Source organism: Cydia splendana, chromosome 8 (genome assembly GCF_910591565.1).
Source record: "Cydia splendana chromosome 8, ilCydSple1.2, whole genome shotgun sequence".
Taxonomy (NCBI): Eukaryota; Metazoa; Arthropoda; class Insecta; order Lepidoptera; family Tortricidae; genus Cydia; species Cydia splendana.
In genome coordinates this window covers 2,546,528-2,570,757 of record NC_085967.1, presented here as the reverse complement: position 1 = coordinate 2,570,757, position 24,230 = coordinate 2,546,528, and the positions used below count along the sequence as shown (strand labels likewise).

Below are 24,230 nucleotides of genomic sequence, written 5' to 3'. Positions count from 1 at the left end.
CAACAGAGTAATGCTGCTGCAGTTGCCACCCGAATGTCACCTTTGTCATATCTTAGAAAGTAATTGAAAACGCGAGCGAAGCGAGCGCGAAAATTTATCGATATAAAAATCGCAATTTGATAGACAGTTTTACATTTTTACTTTTAGTATGGAAATCAGACACATCATTTTATCAGGAAAATTGACAGTACAGAATAACGCTGCTGCAGTCGCTACCCGAATGTCACCTTTATCATATCTTAGAAAGTAATTGATGCGATCCGATAATCGACGATGGCGGAGAAATCCAAAATCCAAACCACCGTATACTAATAGGTAGGTAATAGTTAGTAATCAATGAAATATGCCGCACGCCTGTTCTTATTTTAATTCTATGAATGTTAATATTCTGAACTTTTCGGGGGGGGGGGGGGGCTTGAACCCCCAAACCCCCCCTGGCTACGCCCGTGGGCCCGAGAAATAGAGCAATTGGGTATTTTTAGGCGATAATCGCATGCGATTTGCATTGCATTTTGCGGCATTTGATCGATCGATTGAATTTGTTGCTCCTACGTAGCCAGCAATTAGGTACCTACCTAAAATCGCATACCATCATCGCATCTCAATCAGCACTCTTGCGTCTTTGCCATGCCTCATACGTTCCTCACTGCCACCGCGTTTGTCCAGTCGTCCTCTTCTCTTGACAGTTATGTTTTTGATTCCAGAAAACGCTGCTCGTAAGTACGAGTACGATGTGATGAGGTTAACGTCAACGACCACGAAAAGTAAGTGCTACTTAGTTTGTTGAAATTCAAATCAAATAAAGATGTTCCGCAAAATCAAACAAAAGTATAAGTACCTAAGTACCTCTAAGTATATTCGTCAGGTAACAACCAAAACTTAGTAATTACTACCACAAATTCAGAGGCATAGCAGGCGTGGGTCACTCCGCGATTTCGTCGCTTTGCTATAGGTAGCTAAAAGTACATCCGTTCCACCCCAATTCTGGGGAAAGCCATAAGCCGCGCGTGGCGCTGTCGCCCGCCACCTAGCGGCCATATCTTTGCTGATCGTAACAGACGCGTTTTGTTAGAGAGTGAGTCTTCTGTACCTAGTACTATTATTTATTCTGTGGCCATAGTGAACCGTACTATCAACAACACAAGGGTGATTTTGGTTTATAATATTTTTTTAGTGGTCACGATAGTGGTTATGATATAAGGATATTTTGAAATCTTTATCCTTCTTACTTTAAATAGTTTAAATCAAGGAAAGGCTTGACAAACTAGAATCTTGCACGTTCTCTAAGCATCAGCGGCAGAAGTAGCGCGGGTCAGTTGTTGAAAATGATCTGCTAAATCTCTTACTCTCTGAACAATAAATTTGTATTCAGATTTAGAATTAATTAGAATATTTTGAACATTTGGCCTGCTCAGCTACTTTTACTGCAATTTATGTACGTTTACCCTAATTACTCGTAATAATATCAGCAGCATGAAGTTCAAATGAAAAAATATATTTTGCTCATGCATTTATTATAGGCGTTATAACAACAAGTACATAAACTTTTGTGATTTGAGTTTATTCTTTAATTAGTAGGATAAACGCAAACGAGTATTTATTCATAATTTTAGGTAGACCAACTAAGAAATTAATTAAGTAACACAATGTTTTATAAAAACAACCCTTTTTATTAAAATAACATATAAGTGCCAAAATCATAAAGGCAAGTGTAAATGCACATACATGTACCTACACTTGTCGTAGAGCTTTATAAAGTCAGCTCCGCTATAAACGAAGGCAAACAATTAATGCTTGCCCGATAAGTAAACACTTATAATTATAGTTAGGTAAGGTTTACGGTTAAAGCTAAGACTGTTGGTAAATGATTACCCACAATTAAACTTATATTATTATTTCTATATTATTCATCTTAAACATATCAACTTACTTTTGTACTGAACACGTTTTAATTATAATTTGTGAATGCTTATCTACTTACTTATATTTACTTTAGTTAAAATAAATGCTCCAGCTGATATAAAAATACATCTATCACATCGCCGTTATTACGTTTTGCGCTTTGGTATATTTTCATCATTCAACGTCCTACCGATTACCACGGCAGCTCAGATCCGTCGTACTGCAAAAACCGGCCAGTGTCAGCCTCGCCGAGCCGCTCCACCGTGGCGAAGATGCCGGCGATGCTCGTGTCCACGTCTAGCGGCGCGTTCTTGCCACCCATGTCGGTACGCACCCAACCTGGGTGCATGCTTGCCACTAGGATCTGGTCCTTCTTGAGATCAATACTCATGGATTTGGTTGCAGCGTTGAGAGCCGCCTGAAATAATAAAAATAAAATAAAAAACTTTTTTACGGCATCGGATTCATGCCCTTTGCGCATTTAAAATTACTGGCAATCTAGAAAATGTTAAAAAAGTTTCCTTGGGGGGCCTATTCTGAAATCGTGAAATACGAAGATAGTGAAGGGCAAAACGACTGAAAACCGACTGTTAGTCATAAGACTGTCATTAGACTCATTAGTGATTACTTGCTTAGAGTTATAGAGTATACTCGTATACTCACTATATATAGTGAGTATACTCTGTCCGTGGCTGGCTGGCAACTGGCAAAAATCGTCTTACGTAATAAATGAATGGCGCCTGACACAATTTTTTACAATGTATTTTTTAAAGTGAAATGTCTTTACAAAACCCGTAGGGGTCGGATCAAAAACTAAGTAATTAATTCCGACTCACGCTTAACTGCACATTTCTAATACGTTTTCCTGTCATCTATAGGTAAAGAACTATTTTGTGTATTTTTTTCAAAATTTTAGATCCAGTAAGTTTCGGAGATAAAGGGAGGAAAGGAATGGTAATTTTATGCCTATTTTCTTGAATAACTTCTAAACTCTATATCTTTAATTAAAATATGCAATGTATTCTCTCATTCTCTTTCATTTGATATGTACCACGATATAGTTTGAAAAACTTAATTTTTTAATTTTCGCTTCTGCCCCCATGTTTAAAATTCATTTGTTTACGTTACATGTCCGTCTTTGGGTCACAAACTTACATGTGTGTACCAAATTTCAACTTAATTAGTCCAGTAGTTTCGGAGAAAATAGGCTGTGACAGACGGACAGACAGACAGACAGGCAGACGCACGAGTGATCCTATAAGGCAGCGGTCGGCAACCTTTTAGCAGCCAAGGGCCACATAGTAGTTAACGAAGTTGACGCGGGCCGCACTTTGTTAATATTTATGACTTTATCAGACATTGTCGTTTGTCCATATTACATACAAAATAGCCAGGGAGGCTCGCGGGCCGCAAGTGAGAGGTTCGCGGGCCGCTTGTTGCCGACCGCTGCTATAAGGGTTCCGTTTTTTTCCTTTTGAAGTACGGAACCCTAAAAATGTAGGCGAAGGGTTATCGTCCTTTTCGCGCTTTTTTCTACTGACAATCTTGCTTGACCGGCTATATATACCTAATCATTAAAATAATTTGCCCTGAATCAACTGAACTGAAGAGTTTAAGACAACTATTCAGTTTCATGAGTTATTTAAATTTTGCATTGACTGGGATGAGAGGTCAGTAGATATTTATTTCAGCAATAAAAATAACCGTTGATACCTTTGAGCACCGGTAAGGGTAGAACCCGCCCTGGTCGTTCTGCGCGATAGATCCCAGAATTGAACTCATGTTGATAACGGCAGCGCGACGGACTCCGAAGGGCTGGTCTTTGTTGGCTTCAGCTGCTTGTTTCAGTAGCGGCAAGAGGGTCTGAAAACAGGGAAAGAAGATTGCAGAATCCAATGCATAAGATTCAATGAATACGTAGGAACTTACACCGTTATTTTACGTTTTGTCTTTGGTTTTTAGTTTTTTTTTTGGCGGCTCTACTTTGAGCTATAAATAGTTATACCTCCCAAAAACAAGTCCTTTTGACGTACTGTAGGGCTACCGCCAATACCGAAAATCGTCAATTGCGGGCATTTTTCTCTGTCACTCTAATTACGCCTTCATTGGAGTAAAAGAGTAAGATCCCCGCAATTTGCGAATTTCGGTTTTCGCGGTAGCCCCTCTGCTTCAATTTATTCGAATTCATTTATAATAGGGTATTATACTGTATTTAAAATAAATTATTTTACACCATGCATGAAATAAAGCACCAGATAATTATTAGAAAAACACAGATAGTAATAATTTTAAACATAAGTTCTATTTAATAAATCGGATAGAAATATAAAAAGTAGGTGAGTTGACCGTGACGTCACGATGTAATGTTTCATATAAATACCATATTAGCAAATCGTTTTGACAGTTCTAAAAAAGTAACTGATTTGACTAGTAGGAAAATACCCTATTTTAATTATGATGGTTTTATGCTTTACCTTTGTAAGCATGATGGGTGCGATGGTGTTGATCGTGAGATTATCAAGTAACTGCTCAGTCTTCACAAGGTTAAGCTTGGTAAACTTAGTGGATATCCCAGCATTATTGATCAGTAGGTTCAATCCGATCGAACCCACTACTCCTGAGATCTGCGATGAAATCTCGCCATAGTTACCCGTGTTTGCCACATCTGTAAATAACGATTTCAAAGTAGGTTAAGAAAATGTTGCATAAAGATGAATTACGTTTTTTTACTGATTGTTTTTTTATGGCATTACCTAAGTTCAATATGTGAAGGTTTTTATTTTCATGTGATAGTTGCTTAAGTTCCTGAAAAAGTAAAAATAAAAGCGAATAATTATAAAAATAATTAGTTTTCTTACATTTCTTGCATGATGAAAAATAGTTTCAAAACAGCCGCGCTAACTTTTGACTTATCCAATACCGTACCAGCGACGGCAGTAGGAATAGCCGAAGTTGTCGTAGCATGGCGTAGCGCAGACAGATTTAAATTGATACATTCACTAGTATGATTAGTGATTGCATAATAAGGCATTTTATCTGATAATAACATGTTAATAAGTATTTAGTTGAAATAAAAATATTAAATAAAGAAAGAAGAATCTAGACTAGATTATTGTGAAATCTTCGGCATTCGTCATAAGTGTAACGTCACTATTGGTACCTATTCAAGGCAAGTGACGTCAGCCGGTAGCGATTCGTCGTCTCTTTCACACGTTCCTATAATTGAACTACAAAAAGCACTCCATCGGAGCCTTCACATTTTCATTGAAGTACTCGCGAAGTATAACACGTATTTTACCCGTTTCGTGTTCGTTTCGTTTATTTATTAAGTGAAATAACAGAATATTGTGGAAAATATGGCACCTATAGGTAAGTGTTTATCACATTTTGGCATACATACCTCGGATTCTTTGCGGCATGTTGCGAATATTGTTTCTGCTTTGTTGTGTTTAGTGAGATATTTCACCATGCCGAGTCCTAAGCCTCTGTTGGCTCCAGTAATTAGCACAGATTTCATTCTCGGGACTTGTAACCGGTCGGTTCACGGAAATAACTTTAAAATCTGGAGCTACCCGTAGTATCAATGTGCAAAGTTGCTTGTGTGTGAAAGAATTTTCTTGTCTCTGTCACTATCGTTTACGACGTTTACGTCAACATGACAATACTCAACAAATTTTTAAAGTTAAATAATTTGGCTAATTCGTTTTATCGAGCGGATCGGACGGTGGTAATATTGCGAAGATCGTTCAGCAGTAGTAAGTGGCTTCGTGTAATTGTACAGTTGACCTTGAAGGCCCAGTTCGCCGCCTAACCTCATCTCATAGTCCAATGAGCAACTTTATTTTTACTGTTAAGTCACTGTGGCTGGCTATATTCTTCTTGTGATTTATCCAGTAACAATATTAGAATCCCTTTTTCCCTTTTATGATGTCTTGAATATAGCCTATACCTTTAGTAAGTTATAATTATTATCTGTATCTGTTACCTGGGTTGCACAATTCACAACATTATTGATTTCAAAAGTTAATTACAAGGGTTTTTAGATGATTTAGCAATTAATTTTTTTCCTCAAATTCATCTGAGTATGATGTAATTGTGACTAACCTTAACATTTTAACTCATGATGAGAGTTTGTCAATACAATTTAGTGATTTAATTTGGTTATTGGTGTCATCAGGTTGCGGAGTCCCTTGTTGGCCTAAACGTAAGACCAACTCTATTGCACCCACTGAAAGTATGACTCCAGGTATAATTTATATTGGGATGCTGGTTCCTCACTTGGTGCTTATCTTTGTGTCTGTGACCCATTGGATGCACTTTCACTGTAAAAGCATCACATGTCTTGGGCAAAAGTAGCTTTAATTTGTTAATAAATCACTTAGTATTCCATTGTGCACCTTTTAGATGGGACTTTTGACTATGATTTGGCGGTCATTGGTGGTGGGTCCGGAGGCCTGGCATGCGCCAAGGAGGCTGTGAACCTCGGGGGGAAGGTGGCGGTCCTGGACTTTGTGACCCCATCGCCGCTGGGAACAAAATGGGGCCTGGGTGGCACATGCGTCAACGTTGGGTGCATACCGAAGAAGCTGATGCACCAGGCTGCATTATTAGGAGAAAGCATTCATGTAAGTCAATTTTTGAATATTTATAGATGTTTAAATTGCACACTATGTTTTGTAAATGAGACAAAAAGCCATGGGCAACTTTATATGGAGCCTGGACCCAATGCCAACAGAAATGAGAGTAAGGTCATTAGATAGGTATTTCTATGTACTTCATTTTGTTCTATGGGCACTGTTATGTTGGCACATTGACTAGTGTGGTTTCTTGTTTAAAAAATAAATATTTAGTCTATGCTGTCATGGCGTTGTTTCATTTACTACATTGGCGACTCGAGGAAATTAATTAGTTGTTATTCGTGAAAATGGCGTTAAATACGAATTTCTTGCTGCCCGGGGCTTTCGATCAAAATAAGGACGATTGGAAAGTGTATAAAGAACAAATGTTGTTTGCGCTACAAGCACTAGGCGTGGAAAATAACCTAGAAAATGCCCGCGCCATTTTTCTTTCACAATGTGGAAAAGATACTTTTGCATTCGTAAGCTCATTAGTGGCGCCGAAAAAACTCATCGAAGTGGACTTTAAAGATATCCTGGGCGTATTGGACAAGTTTTTCGCGCCCGAGAAAAGCGAAATACTTGAAGCCGGGAAATTCCATCTCCGATGTCAAGAGAAGACTGAAAAAATGCAATCTTTTATTTCGGCCATTAAAACGTTAGCAGTGCATTGTAACTTCAGTGATTTAGAAAGACAATTGCGTGACAGACTGGTGTTGGGAGTTAGAGATGTGCGTTTGCGACGTGAATTACTAAAAACGGACAATTTAACATTCGCGCAAGCCGTAAGCCGAAGCGTTCAATATGAGCAAACTGTGAGCGACCTTTACCCGCAGGCCGCGAGTACCTCAACACCTCTGGAGACCAAATCAACAACGAGCACAAGTACATCTGAACCTATGGACACCAACCTAGTTAACGTCGGCTCGCACAAGCGCGAGACTGCCTGTCGTCACTGCGGGGCGAATCATAACCCTAGAGGCTGTAAATTTGCCAGGGCAAACTGTAACTACTGCAAGAAGGTGGGCCATACGGTTGCCGTATGTTGGAATCGAAATAAAAAGAAAATTAATCTGATTGAAGTTGAAAAACTGGATGACAGTAAGGAGGATTTCGCCTACATGAATGAAATTCTGCAAGTACATGTCAATTCAAGTGCGGAACAAGCTAGTAGCAAGATCTTCACTACAATGAAGTTGCAGGAGAAAGAAGTTCAGTTTGAAGTGGACTCTGGGGCGGCACGAACTGTCATCTCATATGAAACATGGAGAAACCTTCAGTTCAATATTAAATTGGAAGACGCTAAAATAAACCTTATCACCTGGGGTCGGCATCCAATCAAGCTGAAGGGATTGGCTAAAGTTAAAGTTGGATACAAAGGGCTTGAACATGAATTAACAATAATTGTTGCCGAAGACAGGGGACCTAATGTTTTGGGAAGAGATTGGTTTGCGCCATTGGGAATACAAGTGGAAGGACTCTGTTGGACAAGTCAAGTACCAGAAGAACTGCAGTTGAAATACCCTAAAGTATTTAGCGACCAACTGGGTTGTTACACGGGATCACCTGCAAAACTAATTCTGAAGAGTGAAGCTCAACCAAAGTTTCTCAAATGTAGACCTATCCCCTATGCTCTTAAAGAAGAAGTGAAAACTGAACTGAAGCGACTTGAAGCAATAGGTGTGTTGACTCCTGTACGATATTCTGATTGGGCTACACCACTACGCATTGTGAGAAAGGAAGATGGAACCTTGAGAATATGTGGCGATTACCGTTCTACGGTTAATGTCTCAACAAACTGTGATGTTTATCCACTGCCAACATCAACAGAAGCGTTCCAATTACTAGCTGGTGGCAAAATATTTTCAAAACTGGACCTAAAACAAGCTTATACACAGATGTTAGTAGATAAGGAATCTGCTGAAATTTTGACATGGAATACCCCGTTAGGACTGATGAAAGTAAACCGATTACCTTTTGGGGTCAGTTCAGCACCAGGCATATTTCAACGAGTGATGTCAAGTCAATTTGCAGACATGGATGGTGTTGCTGTTTTATTAGATGACATTGTGGTGACAGGTACTGATGAGGCTGAACATGCTGCAAGGCTAGCTAAGGTACTTCAGCGTATTCAACAGCTTGGATTCACTATAAACATTACCAAGTGTCAATTCTCTGTGCCATCAGTGACCTTCCTCGGCTATGTTCTTGATGCAAATGGCATACACCCGTGCCCAAGAAAGATTAAGGAAATCCAAGAGAGACCAAGCCCATCAGATCTGAAACAGCTCCGTGCATTCTTAGGCCTAGTTAATTTCTATGAAAGGTTCTACAGAGCTAAGGCGGACATCTTAGAGCCTCTGCATCAACTTCTAAAGAAAAATATGACTTGGAAGTGGGGAGAGACAGAGGAAGATGCTTTTAAGAAGGCCAAACAGCTGTTAACCTCTGATTTGACACTAGTGCAATTTGACAAGAATAAGGAGGTAATTCTCACTTGTGATGCCTCAGAATATGGAGTTGGAGCTGTGATAAGTCATATTTTTGATGATGGTCAAGAGAAACCAATTGCAATGGCTTCACGAACTATGCAGCCGCATGAAAGGAATTATAGCCAACTGGATAAGGAGGCCCTGGCTATAATCTATGCACTAAAGAAATTTCGAGACTACCTGGTTGGTGTAAAATTTACCATAATTACAGACCATAAGCCGCTAATTGGGCTCTTAAACCCAAGGAAGCCTATTCCAGATCAAATCTCTCCACGTCTGCTGCGCTGGTCACTGATTCTAGCTAGTTACAATTATGACATATTGTATAAGCCAGGCCAGGTAATTCAGAATGCTGATGGATTAAGCAGATGGTGCAGTCCAGAGCTGGTGCAAGAGGAAGCTCCTTTGCCAGAAGTGTTACTTCTTGAACAAACACCAGAAGGATGGACAGTTTCTGTTGAGGATATTGCCAATGAAACTAAGAAGGATGAGGTGTTAAAAAAAGTAGTGTTTTTTGCCTTACATGGGTGGCCATCAGAGAGCAATGACCGCGTGTTGCTGCCCTACATACAAAGGAAAGATGCAATTTCAGTTAGCAAAGATTGCTTATTGTTTTCAAATAGAGTCATAATACCAGAGAAATTGCAGGGTCAAGTGTTAAAGATTATACATGCACCGCATGCTGGTATGGTACAATCAAAGGCCTATGCACGAGCGTATGTTTACTGGCCAGGTATGGACTCAGACATTACTGAGATTGTTGAGCAGTGTGAGCGCTGCCAGTTGACTCGCAACAATCCTCCAGCAAAATACAGAGAATGGCCTAGGCCCGAGAAAGCATGGGAACGCCTGCACATTGACTTTGCGGGCCCATTTATGAACAAGACCTTTTTGATACTGGTGGACGCATACTCCAAATGGCCAGAAGTAGAAATAATGTCTAGTATGTCTAGCGCGCAAGTTATACAGTCATTGAGGAAGATTTTTGCTGAACAGGGCTTGCCGGATGTACTAGTATCAGACAATGGAACTGCTTTTGTCTCTGATGAATTTGAAACTTTTTTGAAGAGGAATTCCATACAACATATAACTTCACCACCTTATCATCCAAATTCTAACGGACAAGCCGAACGCACGGTGCAGACAATTAAGATAAAAATCAAGCGTCAGAGTGATATACCATGGCCGGAGAGAGTTGCAAAACTCCTGTATCATTTAAGAACAACTCCCAGTACAGTAACCGGGAAGACTCCGGCAGAACTCCTAAATAACAGGAAGTTTAGAACAGCTTTATCAACATTGCACCCTGATTCCAATCATAGCAAAAAGGTTCAAACATCAAGTAAGGGCCTAAGAGAATTTTCGGTGGCCCAAAAAGTATACATAAGAAAATATAATAATAATATGGAGAAGTGGATGAAGGGAATGGTGGTGAAACAGAGGAGTGAAACAATATATGAGGTAAGAGCTGATGATGGGCTGGTGTATCGGCGTCATGTGGACCAAATCAGGGTGAGGAAAGATAACAGCCCAGTCCAGGACGCCGATACTGAGCTTCCACAAGATCCCATGGGTAGTACATCAGAGAGATGGGTCAGGGATCAGTCACAGGAGTGTGATCCGCCCATTGTGATACCCCCTGAAAGTGAATGGAGGGATATAATCGGATTCTGATTGTGTTCCATAGGTAATGTTAGTTTACTTTTGTTGTTCTTGTTCACTTACAGGAGTACTGTTGAGTAGTTGATTAGATTCGAGAGATATTAAGGCTGATTAATGTTTTTGTCAACTTTGGTGGAAAGATGTTATGTTGGCACATTGACTAGTGTGGTTTCTTGTTTAAAAAATAAATATTTAGTCTATGCTGTCATGGCGTTGTTTCATTTACTACAGGCACCAAGCGGAATTCCATTGCAGAACTGAGAAATTGGTATTTTAGCCAAAATGTCGTCACCCTTATTACCTAGGCAATAGAGTCCAAGTAAGTAAATTAATTGCTGCGGGGAGATGTTCGCGCACCGCCGGGCGAGCACACTGAATGGTTTGCCGCGCTCGCCCGGCGGTGGACTCTATTGCCTAGGTAATAAGGGTGACGACATTTTGACTAAAATACCAATTTCTCAGTTCTGCAATGGAATTCCGCTTGGTGCCCATAGAACGAAATGAAGTACAGAGAAAAAGAAAAAATTTGGCTCTTCTACAAAATACAGTGTTAATTATAATTAAGTAATGTTTATAACTTCATTCCATGTGATTAATAGAGAATTATCTTTGGTTATAGGATTTGGTAAGTGGCGATTTGAAGTGGCTCCCCCCCTCAACCCTGCTCCTTCATAACTCCCTGGAATCCCAAACACTGGTTTAATCCTTTCCTTAGCTTCTGATACTGCCCATGGTAAATGATGTATTATAATTATTTTATTTCATGTTTCAAATGAAAACTAAAATCTACATCTATACCCTAAAAATAATAGAACTTCTATATTTGTGGCATTCTTATATTTAGCTTTTAAGCGGTGCCAGAATTTTTTGAGTAGTATGTTTTCACACTCAATAACAGCTAAAATTGCTTGCTCCTAATTTATGTAGTTGTGCAATTTTTTAGACTGTGTATAAGAGACATATTTGACATAAGGTGGGATTCATATTTATTGGTAAAAAATTACTGTGGCCATATGGTCATGATTTTACTTAAACCACAGATAAGGTATAAAATTCGGCTAAAGTAATAAAAATCGAACCGAGCTGCTTGGCGCGGCTAGTTCTGCGTGGACCCGCCTATTGAGTAATAAATAAATCTATTGGTATTAGGTAGTTAGTTTATAGCAGGTGTCAAACCATTCATTACCTACTTTCCATAAAAAAAGAGGAAAGCACTTAAAATAATTAGTCAATAAAGTAAGCAGACATAACACTCATAGGAAAATTGAAATTACTGAAATTGTTGGCTGATGACTTGCAATTTGAAAACAACATATAATTTTTAGAATAGTCATTCTGATAAATTTAATTTGTTTGAAAATTAGTTTTTACACCAACAACACTCAAGAGACATGGTAATCAAATAAAAATAGCAAAGAAACATTCTGTTTTGCATTTAGAATACAAATAATAATTTATCATTTTAATGGTTCATATAATTGTCGAGTCTTTTTTATCAATTAGAATGGACATGTTGGCTGAGAAAATTAATCTATATTATACATTTAGGGCTTTGTAGTTTTTACGTTCGAATATGTCATAAGTAGTTGAAATATCAGAGCTGATCCTTTACATCCAAAACCCATCCATGTACAGTCGACAAAACTATTAGCTTACCACCCCTGCATATTTGTACGTAGGGGTGATAAAGATAAAAGATAAAAAATAGTTTATTCAAGTAGGCATATTACAATGCGCTTATGAACGTCAAATAAACCTTTACCGGCTCCAACCGTACACCTCTGCCCCGAGAAGATTTAAATCCCCCCTCAATTGGAGGAGGGTATCCCAATATGGGACCGGCAACAAACTCGGCGGGACACATCTTTTCAAAACATTATCTATCGTAATAGTATGTTATAGATATAGACTAAACCATATTTTTAAGAATTTTATAATTCTAAATTTTCGCTCTAACCATCCAGAAGCTTCCGTACTGATCGATTTCGGTTGACATTTAGGCTGCCTATTCACTGAGGTAGAGTGGAGCGGAAATGTGGAGAATTAACCAATAGCAATGGTTGTAATCCAGGAGAGTGGAGATTACATCTCCGCTCCGCTTCGACTCAGGGACAGGCTGTGCCTTAGTACTCTATTTTACGTGCACAAGTGTGAGTAACCCACTCGCAAAGATTTAAGTAATTTGCCAGGTCAAAATAGTCTTCTTTTACAAGTTTAATTTTCTTACACCTTACGGTACCGGCCTCGGTGGCAATAAGCAGCTATTCATTACAATGATAACTGTAAACATCTGAGAATTTTCACTTGTATACCTAATGGGCTATTGTTTCGTTGCCAAGGCATATTATCTAAAACGTAAGAATGGATGATCGAATGAAAACTTCGGATTTTATATTGTACCATCGCCCACACTGTTAACTGTACATCGGTGGACCTTATGCTTATGCTTATTTGTAATAAGGTCCATCGATGTACAGTTAGGAACTTAGGACCGTTGCTGTTTGTATGGATTATGGTTCCTTACTTTTACTCCTAAAATTTTGCAATTTACTGTAATTAATAAAGATTTACTGTAATTTACTATCGCCGATTATACGATTAACGTTTGCCATCTTGATTACGCCCCCAGAACTCCATCCATACATAAGGAAAATATTTTTTGAATACAATACAGTCACTAATTTCAAATCAATACCTTTAGAAATAAAGTAACTCTAATTAACCGTTTTCCGACAACAGTTTTGTAACGCCCACCGCAACTAAAAGCCAGTCTCTTAAGCAGCCATCTGAATTTGTGCCTTATCTAATGGGAAGAAAGTTGAGTTTTGAAGTGTTTTCTAGTAGGTTTATTGAGGCTAGTGACGGCCTAGACGAAGTAATGTCTCATGCAGCCAAGGACGCCGATTAACATCCAAATATCGTTTTGATAATTAAATATAATTATACCGTCGTCGCTATATTTTTGTATATTAAAGTAATAGAGTAATAAAGTAAAGCGAGGGGAGGCCTTTGCCCAGCAGTGGGACACTAAACCAGGCTAATAAAAAAAAAGTATTAGAGATCTGTACTTGTTAACTTGTCATCGATCGATTGGATGATATTTTAGAAACGACAATCTAAAGGATTTAAGACCGAAATTTAACAGACGTTTCAACTCCAGCTTGCTGCACTGCGTAATCATATGTATGGAATCATGCAGGAATTCATGCAAGAAGTATTATATTAACCCAGCATTCCAGGCAGTCTAGAATAAGTTGCGTTCTCGCGCGCGCCTTGAAGCCGCGCTTGATGTATGGAGTCGCGCGCGAGAACGCAACTCATGCTAGACCGCCTGAGGTCATGACTTGGCCTATTTTGCCAAACAAAAGAATGTATGATAAATACGTACGATGACTGATAGTTTTCTTTTCTGACCTGTCCGAAGACTAGCTGGTCAGAGTCACAGTTCGAACAGTATTATGATTGATGACAATGTAGACGTAAACCAGACGCGGCGTACTTGTCTGGCTATCTGGCCGGTCGTATAGTGTAGGTACACCCTTAACAATATACAAGTTATGAGCACTTGTTTCTGTAGTAATTACATTCTAATGCTTGTTATCAGATTATTGCGTAGATTATCACATTTATCAAAATACAATAGTCTCTATCCTATGTATAATAAACTTTAATAAATCAGAATCATTTAGGTCTATCGTAATTACAATTACGTCAAAAAGATGTTAAAACGACACGCTATAAGCTAATCAATGCTAATCAAGCTAGTTGGACGAATGAAGACAGCCAGCGTGCAATTTGAATTTAGGATTAAGTAGGCAGTTTGTCCGTTACAGCTCCAGCCTATTCCCATTTAATCTCACCCCAGTCCACACTAGACTCTGGGACGAATTAATTCCAACTTATTGTCACTGGGCACTACTGGGACTTCCCAGCTGTCAGTTAGGTAACTCGTGAACCTTTTGGTCTATTTATTCTCACAACATAACATCCTCAATTATTTTGATAAAGGAAATAATTATAATAGCGGTTTCGGAGGTTATTTTAGAGACTTGTCAATCGAACATTTGGTAGTGTATAGGGAATGCAATCTCGCACCAAGATTGGCGATTCGAGATCTCGCACGAAAAATTTGAATCGAGATAGGGTATTTCGAGATTTCGGCGGTCACACTTTCGAGATCGAGATTAATCTCGACAAGATCGAGATTTGACAAAGAAATTAAAAATGTGTTATTTTGAGCAAATATTTCTAAGAATTCCGTATATACTACTTATTTAGAGTACGTCATGTTTTATTTTGAAGATAAAAACAACAAATTAATCAAAATTTAATAAGGATAAATACATTTTGTAAAAAAAAGAAAACATATATACGTACTTAACTCTAATTTGCATCTAATTATAAATAGTTGGTAACAATTATTTTTAATTATACAAAAATGTAAGCAGAGTAACATGCTCAGTTGATATTTTTGACAAGCACTCAGCAACTTACAAAAAAAGTAGGGTAAGTGAGCAAAAATCATAAATAATTGTGACTGGATACGATAAGTTCATCCGATTTTTCCGCACAGAGCGCTGAACAGGGCTTTTATCGTCAGCTAAAGCCGGCCGCACACAATAGCACCGCCTGAACAACATGAATCTAAGGTCAAAAAGATTACTCAAAACAATGTAATTCACATGGATCAATCTTTCAATCTCTTTCGAGATCTTGAAAATATTAATAGAGATCTCGACCGAGATTGCTAAAATCGAGATTTCCTGTCAACGAGATTGAATCTCGAAAATTCGTGCGAGATCTCGCGAGATCGTAGAGGGAGAGTAGTGTACTACCTATCACAGGTAGTGTTAATATTATTTCTATGTATGATGTACATCTATTAATACCTATATCCTTGAAATTGTCGACGGCATAAACTACCTGTGCTTTACTGACAATAATTTTGCTTCGTGTATCTATAAAGTGACGTCATGTATTATATCGTGTTGTTCTCATGTAGATAATATTATATTACAACCACATGTTATCCTTATCTAAAATTATATTTGGATTGTAACAATTGCAAGTCACGGGTCACGGTGTAAATCGGACACTGACTTGCCATTTAAAGTTTGCTAAAGCTAAAGTAGCTAAACACTTTCTTTGGCTAATTTGGCTGCTGCCTATACGTTACATTACATTATTTACAACACGCCTACACAGCTTTCCAGCCACTTTCCAGCCTTTCCAGACTACGAAGATGTCTAGTTTTTTTTTTTTTTATCCTTAACGATATAGGTAATAATAATAAGTAGCCCAAACGATGTTTCGCGTTACCGCATTCGTAGCGCTCATTCATGTCATTCGTTTCGACTCTCTTGTGTAAGGCGTATTTTATCTGCGAGTATCTAATAGTACATTGTGTATTAAGGGCGGGAAATAAGAAATTACGAACGAGTGTCAATTTTAAGCCCGACGCGAAGCGAGGGCTTAAAATGTTCACGAGTTCGGAATTTCTTTACCGCCCGTGGCACACACAATGTTTTTCATCACACTTGTAAGGAAAAAAAGGAGAATTAATAAAAACAAACTTCTGTATAAAACACTTTTCCGCCCTAGGGCGAAAATTTCAATTTCCCGCCCGCAAGCCCTACGTGTAAATAAGTGTTTTTCATCACACTTGCTCGGAAAAGATTTTTTCCGCCCTAGGGCGAAAAATTCAATTTCCCGCCCGCAAGCCCTACGTGTAAATACATCTTTTCCGAGCAAGTGTGATGAAAAAGTAGTTACCTTGCCTACTATACTCATATACCGGGGAAATATGAGCATCGCATGTTATTCTACTCTTTCTAATTCTGGAATTAGGAATAGTAAAATGTGTAGTATTCGACCGATTTTTCGGTTTTGGCAGGTTTCGGCATAAAAATGAAGTTTAGGCCGAAGCTTCGGTTTCGGACAAAAACTGCGAACCTTTCGGCAGCGCAGAAACTTGCATTGTCGGTGATGTCCGACAGAAATTTCGGTTTCGGCATAAAAGTCATGTTTCGGCCGAGACTATACTCTGTATCTTTAGGTACTTAAATAAAAGTAAACAAATAATTTGTACATTTTCGGGTAGTTATTACTTTTATTGATTAACCAACCAAATACAAAACCACCTGGATCTGTCACTGAACGACATGACTTTAACCTACATTATTTGATCATGTAATGTTTTCATTTACCCTCAATTGGCTTAAGAACCCATTTGAGGGTAGATTTTGTTTACTCTTTTTTAAATACCTAAAGATACAGAGTATAGAGCAAAATACAATCTTGGATTTCGGCAGAAAACATATCATAATGCGGCATTTTTATGAAATACACACTCTTAAACTGTTTCTGTATACATCTGGAAGTATACAAGAGTGTACACATGCAGTATAGTAGCGTATGATATGTAATACAGCATTATACAGTAAGAAACGCTTAAATTCCATGTCAAAGTCGTTCTGGCTTCTGGCATTAGACACAAGGTTTAATTTCACCTGGCTTTTGGGAAAAGCATTCTACATACTCCCTTTTAAATGAGACTGGAACAGTCTTTGAGTTAAGAGCTATTTCACACCGTACAAATTGTATGTAATTTCTAGTACATTATGTATTTCATTAATGTAAGAGGGAAAACAAATGTAATAGCGGCAATTAAACGCACATTAAATATTTAAATGGAATGAAGCTATAAATGTAAATTACAGTATGTACAGTACTATTAAAGGGATTATTTTTATATAAAAGGTAATCTCAATGGGACTTTCGGAAGAGCTAAAATTCCTATTGTAAACTAAACTTGTTTTAATTATTTAATTAAATCAGACGTGGAATTATATTTTTATTGGGCGTAAGGGATCCTATTGAAATTACTGTATTTTTAGTACCTAGCTAATTAAATGATATTTAAAGTCCAAGATCGTTTGATATCGTAGATTGCAGTAATACAATCTGTAAACGAAGATCCCGCATATTATTAGAAGCACTAGAATTTGCCAATGGTCCGGCTGAAAATAATTTGCGTTGCCTATTATATTCATGTAAATGATGTAACTAATAGTTTTTGTAACAGTTTCCTTGTTACAATGCTCTACTGACACTCATAATGCATAAGAGTAGGTATGTACTGACACTCCGAATGCATACCTACTCTGTTAATGTTTCATTTATTTTATGGTGATAATTCGTAAAACCTTATTGCAAAGATATTAAGATCCACCAATTGTCTATTAAAAGTGCTTTATTATCAGAAATTTATCGCATTTATTTGACGCCAATTCTATTACTTCTAATAATCTACTCATACAGTCAACAGCAGAAGTTGCTAAGCGGGCGAGGCGTTCAAAATTACCTTGACACGCTCTTATTCTCTTTAACAACAAAGTCGCGTCAAGATAATTTTGAACACCTCGCCCGCTTAGCAACTTCTGCTGCTGACTGTACATAAACATCGCGAATAATAAACAGGGCCACAGCTTTCTGGCAGAATTGACTTATCCGCAATATTCTAACAGATAACTGCAACTCTTTGTTGGCTAACCGGGTATCGGCAGGCTTTACAGCTAACCCAAGTAATCCTTACAAAATCCCTCTAAGGTCGAATGTTAAGCACGATGAGGCTGTTAGAAGTATTATGGTATTTATTTTCGTAAATCGTTCTCAAATCCATTTGACTGACGGGTTTGTCAAGGCGCCCTTGTAGTTAGTGCTCGATATTTTTACGTAGGTAATCCATAGCCTTGAGCTCGTTGACGATGCGAGTTTCATTACATTGCGATATTTGATCGGTCGGCTGAATTGGATGTAATGTTAATACTCCGCAATGTAACTGAACTCACGTTCGAGTTCGCTCGCCGTCTAAATGAGCTCTTACTGGTGTGATTTGATGACGATTTTTGTACATGCCTTAGTTACTTTGTGGATTCCTGTTCCTGATAATCCTGATATTTATATCTATAAATCAACAATTTCAGGAAGCAGTATCATACGGCTGGCAAGTCCCAGACTTGAACGCCATCAAAATCGACTGGAGCGCCCTCACCGAGTCCGTCCAGAACCACATCAAGTCCGTCAACTGGGTCACCAGGGTGGACTTGCGGGATAAGAAGATCGAGTACATCAATGGACTTGGAGAGTTCAAGGTTTGTCTTAACACTATAATAGTAGATAACGTCAGGTGACAAGCAAAACTCACTAATTACTACCACTAGTTAATAGCCATAGTGAACCATATTAATACCTATAGTTCGTTTTTTTTAGCATTAGAAAGAACTTGAAAGAAGGTGAGCGATCTTGACATGTGTTTTAATTGAAAAACGTTTTTTAAAAATCAGTAACTATTACTTATGAAAGCAGAAGAATATAAATGATCGTATTAGATTCATAATTGTTACATATTTGCCGTAACTTATTTTTAAAATATGTTTTTCAATTAAAAGACGTATCAAGATTGTTTACCTTATTTCTAATGCTAAAAAAACGAACTATAAATAAGGTTGATATTTGTTTTTTTTTTTTTTTTTGTAATTAGTGAGTCTTTCTTGTCACCTGACGATAATGAAAATTGGCGCAGTCTGAACAAGATAAAACGTAATTCTAGGGACTTTGCGTGAATGATTGTACTATCTCTTCAAACCTTCGAATTTTTTAAAGTGGTTTTTTTCTGCCAAGTTGGTCCCTAATTGTAACCTTTGACTATGAACTTTCAAGGACCCGCACACGCTAATAGCGACGCTGAAGAACGGCACGAAGAAGGAGTTGACGGCGCGCAACATCGTGATCGCGGTGGGCGGGCGGCCGCACTACCCCGACGTGCCGGGCGGCCTGGAGTACTGCATCAGCTCCGACGACATCTTCAGCCTGTCCCACCCGCCCGGCAAGACGCTCGTTGTTGGCGCTGGATGTATCCTTTTTGATTTGGGAGTAAATTTTCGGAGCGTTATCAAAAAAGCCGGTGGATGTGGGGACCGTAGGGCTGGCAGCTTCCTCGCACAGCGCATAAACATTGCAATTCAGCGAGGTAGCGCTGCCAGCGTCTACGGCACCTTGCCGAGGGGTGATTTTTTTTATTGTAGTTTAGGTTTAGGGATCTTTTTGATTTTGTGTCTTGTGTCTTCACGGTAACGTCTATGTTTAGGTACAGCTTTGTTGATACATTAGATAGGGGTCAACGAAAGCTGGCACGAATGGAATGAACGAAACGAATTATATCTGTCATTGTGTGACTGGCACACGTGTCGGTATACGGCCAGTGTCTCTATTTTATTCGTTAATCTGATACACACATAGATATTACCATTCTCTCATTTATTCCATTCGTGCCAGCTATCGTGAATCGAGCTGTAGCGTAGGTACCTATGTCCAGACTGACTGTCTTATCTTTGGCGTGTCGCTTGAGGTAAATGAACTGTAGATAATTAATTACATAATTTACCTTCTAAATTAACTGTTGGATTTACCTGCCAGAACATTGTTATCCCACTGAGTGGAGAGTTTTAAATTATGAGTAAGAATCCCGTACGTTACCGAGATAAAAAACTAGTTTGCTTCGGAAATACATTTCTTGCTCGCTTTCAGGAAACCATACCATCACCCACACTGTTAACTGTACATCGGTGGACCTTATGCCTTTTGTAATATTATGTGTTCCTGTTTATACTATGCAAATTCATACTTAGGTATATATTTATATTACCTAGTTGTTCTTGTAGTAATTGTTTTTATAAGTACTCGTATGACTCACCTGATAATAGGTCTGAATGATTGATGATGATGAATGACTTGCATATACTACGCGGATACGATTTGTTATATTCGCATGTTTATCACTACGAATGACATTAAGTTCTATGTGCTACAATACTAACAACATGAATAGTTGAATATGTTTTAATTAATGCGATGAAATGCTTGTTTGACACATTCATTGCCACCCAGCCAAACAAGACGTCCGCGCCAGGCCACAACAATTTCGTCATATAAAGCAGTAGTACCACGATCCCGATTATCGGGTCGTACGGCCTGGGAACGAAATCATAAAATACCCGATAGTCGGGTTTTAGGCACTGGATGTGTTAATGGCGGTATTCTGGTATTCCACCTGTCCAATTTTTTTACCCAATGTGTCTCACTCTCTCATTAAGCGAAATATGGGACGAAAATACACATTGGACCAAGATATTGGACAGATGAAATACAATCCTAATGTAGGTTTTCGTAGAACATTGTTGGTGTAGGTTAGGTTTATATCTATAAAACAAATATTCAAGATATTTTGAATTTGATCAACAATGTATGTTTGAAAACTTAAAATAATTTTGAAGTAGATAAAATCACAGTCAATCCCTCGAAACTCGGTTTAACCACAAAAATGAGCTGCAGATACTATGTGAGGTGTGCATTAAAGAGTATTGTATTAACTTTAGGAGTTTACGGCGATTTAATTAGAAGTTCACGTTATTTTGCTCAACTTTAAATTTACTATAAGCCATTTCTAATTATGTTACAATTTATTTTCGGAAACAAGTTCCTTAACCAACCAATCAGACATCGGGCTCGAGTGCGCCGGCTTCCTCAACTCGCTCGGCTACTCGGCCTCCGTGCTCGTCCGCTCCGTGCCTCTCCGTGGGTTCGACCAGCAGATGGCCGGCATGGTGGTCGCCGAGATGGAACAGCGAGGAGTTACCTTCCATCACAGGACCATCCCTCTGGCGGTGGAGAAGCTAGAGAATGGGCAGCTGAAGGCGCGCTGGGTCAACACCGAGACTAAACAAGAGTGAGTATCATACACACTTCGACCAGCAGATGGCCGGCATGGTGGTCACCGAGATGGAACAGCGAGGAGTTACCTTCCATCACAAGACCATCCCTCTATCGGTGGAGAAGCTAGAGACTGGGCAGCTGAAGGCGCGCTGGGTCAACACTGAGACTAGACAAGAGTGACTATCATACACACTTCGACCAGCAGATGGCCGGCATTGTGGTCGCCGAGGTGGAACAGCGAGTGCGTTGCGTTCCGTCATAGGACTATACCTTTGCCGGTGGTTGGTCGACTAAACAAGAGTGACTATATCACAACAGATAAAAAGAAAACAGCAAAGCTAAAATCACGTTTTTTCTTCACCGAATTGTTGGTGATTCAATGATATGATATACTTACATTATAGATAACTGACGATTCTTAATCCTTATTGCAACGAGATAATGTATATTTACCAATGATGGGTTCAATGTGTGGGGCCACAGGATATATATATTTATTGTCAACAAGGTTATTTCAAATAAATATTATTCTTATTCTTATGTATTGCTGTTTGGAGATACTAAATACTAGTAAATACAGATGAAGTTCTAATTATAATTGATTGTGTTTCAGGGGCGAGGATGTTTTCGATACGGTTCTGATTGCCACTGGTCGCTACGCGCTCACCAAACAGCTCAACTTAAAAGCCGCTGGTATCACGGTATGTATTAGTTACTTACCAATACTTCATAAAATAAATTAAAATGTTTTAGACACTACTTACTTAAACTATTTTTTATCTGTGGAAAATAAACAATTGTGTCCAGATTTGGAGTTCCGTTTTCATGCACGCAAGCAGGTAGCGAGGTTTTCACAAGCTGTTCGTGTTTTCATAAGCTCGTGTTCGCCAATTCTGTACAATTAAGTCTGTATGTGTATACCTCTGTTTATCAACGATTTTAATCCTTAACTTCCAACTTTCCAGACGTTATCACCGAACGGCAAGATCATCGCCGACCACGAACAGACCAACGTCCCGCACATCTACGCGGTGGGCGACGTACTGGAAGGCCGTCCTGAACTCACGCCCGTCGCCATACACGCCGGTCGGCTGCTGGCTAGGAGGGTGTTCGCTAACGGCACGCAACATATGGACTACGAGAATGTTGCTACTACGGTGTTCACGCCTTTGGAGTATGGATGCGTTGGGCTCAGTGAGGAGGCAGCCCTACAGAGGTAAGTTAGATGTTTGTAATGTATACGATAAATAGCCAAGACGAGATAAATGAATGTAGAACGTATTTAAAATAGGGCTGGCTCGAGTTCATATCCGTGGCCACTCAAAATCAAAAGTTACAGAACTTATTTATCTACTTTTGTTCTTTTTCGTATCTGCGATATGGAGTTTGATTTAATTTATTGTCGTTGCACTTGTAATTTTAGCTATGTGTTCAATAAGATAAGAAAAGGAAACCTATAGTATAGGTACCGTAGACCGGGGTGACTTTGGAAAATTTGGGGTTACTTTGATAGATATAAAACTGCCACAGAATTACCATTATTTACTGAAAATGTTCCTGTAACTAGTTAGATTACTATACAGGGTGTTTGGTCCATCGTTTGCCAAATTAAAATGGCGGATGATTGGGGTAGTTTTCTATCTTTTCACGCCCTTTAAAAATTTTTTGGGCCCACGAGTATTTATTTTTGCTTTTTTTGTTGTTTTTGAAAAATCTTCAGGGACCACTCGTTTAAACATAAATTAAAAAAAAAGTAAGTGGTAGAGAGATGCAACGTTTATTGCGTCGTGATGTCTAACGTTGAACGGTTTTATCAAAGTCAAAATTATAATAATAACCGCAGACTCACCTCTCGACAACCTTACAGCCGCTCCGAAGTGTTGCCCTATTGTCGCACTGTGCGTGCGGCCGTTGTAGGGCCCACTAAATGAGTAGGCGAGTCACCACCTGTCTTACACAATTTTGAGACTGATTGTCACGGCAGGTGTCCGCTAGTCTCCTCCCATAACCCATTATCCAGTCCATCCAACTTGCATATCAATAGCCCATGACCTTAGTTCCCATCGCAGCACAAAAGTGCTGCACTGCAATAGTCTTTGCACCTGGCGGAGACCATCTCCGGATGTATCATATTGTGCGCTCGGGGATGGTATCCGCCATGTGTATCCCTTGCTTTTAGAGTAAACTGTCTTAAAGGGCCTCTGCGCTGTTGGCTTCGGCCCCACGCATGCCTCCCAAAGGTCCGGGACCCCATGGTCCCGAGATATGGAAAGGACAAACAAATAATAATAATAATAAAAAGCCTCTTTATTTTCTTATCAACTACTTACAAACTTATCATTAAGGTACATACTATTAATTAATTAATAATGTTAATTTATTGTAACTAATATATATGTTTACTTTTTTACTAACTTATTTTAATTGGTTCGTATAATTTAATTTTGTATTGATTGTATTTAAAAACTAAAAGTTGATAGGAACCCCACTTTATTGGGTATAGGCCTCCTCCAATTTGTTCCATTCGTCTCTGTCTTTTGCCTTACTTAGCCATCTTTGACCGGCCGTGGCTACTATGTCGTCGCTCCATCGCTTTCGTGGTCGTCCTAACCCTCAAATGTTTTACAACATGTAAAAATTTACACCAAAGTCAGCTTTGATTTTCAATTAAAAAAAAAACAAAAAGAGACCACGATCTTGAAATTACTTTACAAAATTCTGTGTTCTGTCCTCTTTCTAATGATATACAATAATCCCAAAAAAACCTTTCATGAACTTCATTTTT

The 24,230-nt window shown here is 38.7% G+C and overlaps 2 protein-coding genes across 7 annotated transcripts in view; one reads left to right on the top strand and one right to left on the bottom strand.

The window, feature by feature from the left end:
• LOC134792647 (thioredoxin reductase 1, mitochondrial) overlaps window positions 1-24,230 on the top strand; it is a 32,082-nt gene that overhangs the window by 3,248 nt on the left and 4,604 nt on the right. For 2 of the 6 annotated variants that reach the window (XM_063763903.1, XM_063763902.1), the window contains exons 2-8: window positions 705-764; window positions 6,307-6,527; window positions 18,658-18,825; window positions 19,394-19,586; window positions 21,230-21,458; window positions 22,059-22,146; window positions 22,411-22,661. In XM_063763903.1, the coding sequence (XP_063619973.1) occupies window positions 705-764; window positions 6,307-6,527; window positions 18,658-18,825; window positions 19,394-19,586; window positions 21,230-21,458; window positions 22,059-22,146; window positions 22,411-22,661 (1,210 nt within the window). Of the gene's footprint in view, window positions 1-704; window positions 765-5,103; window positions 5,272-5,539; window positions 5,658-6,079; window positions 6,149-6,306; window positions 6,528-18,657; window positions 18,826-19,393; window positions 19,587-21,229; window positions 21,459-22,058; window positions 22,147-22,410; window positions 22,662-24,230 lie in introns of those variants that run through there. The other 4 variants (XM_063763905.1, XM_063763901.1, XM_063763906.1 and 1 more) reach the window with 4 other exon arrangements.
• LOC134792649 (C-signal) lies at window positions 2,040-5,434 on the bottom strand. Its single transcript, XM_063763907.1, has 5 exons — window positions 5,303-5,434; window positions 4,656-4,707; window positions 4,377-4,567; window positions 3,616-3,765; window positions 2,040-2,320 (listed from the first exon to the last, which is right to left on the bottom strand). The coding sequence occupies exons 1-5, from the start codon at window positions 5,417-5,419 to the stop codon at window positions 2,096-2,098; spliced, it is 735 nt and encodes a 244-aa protein (XP_063619977.1). The 5' UTR covers window positions 5,420-5,434; the 3' UTR covers window positions 2,040-2,095.

Bases quoted from the DNA above. Each gene is read 5' to 3' on its own strand.
- LOC134792649 (XM_063763907.1), bottom strand. From the start codon at position 5,419: ATGAAATCTGTGCTAATTACTGGAGCCAACAGAGGCTTAGGACTCGGC. The intron at 4,708-5,302 runs GTATGTATGCCA...TTACTTTTTCAG, and splicing joins CATGCCGCAAAGAATCCGAG to GAACTTAAGCAACTATCACA. The intron at 3,766-4,376 runs GTAAAGCATAAA...CCCTGTTTTCAG, and splicing joins CACCCATCATGCTTACAAAG to ACCCTCTTGCCGCTACTGAA.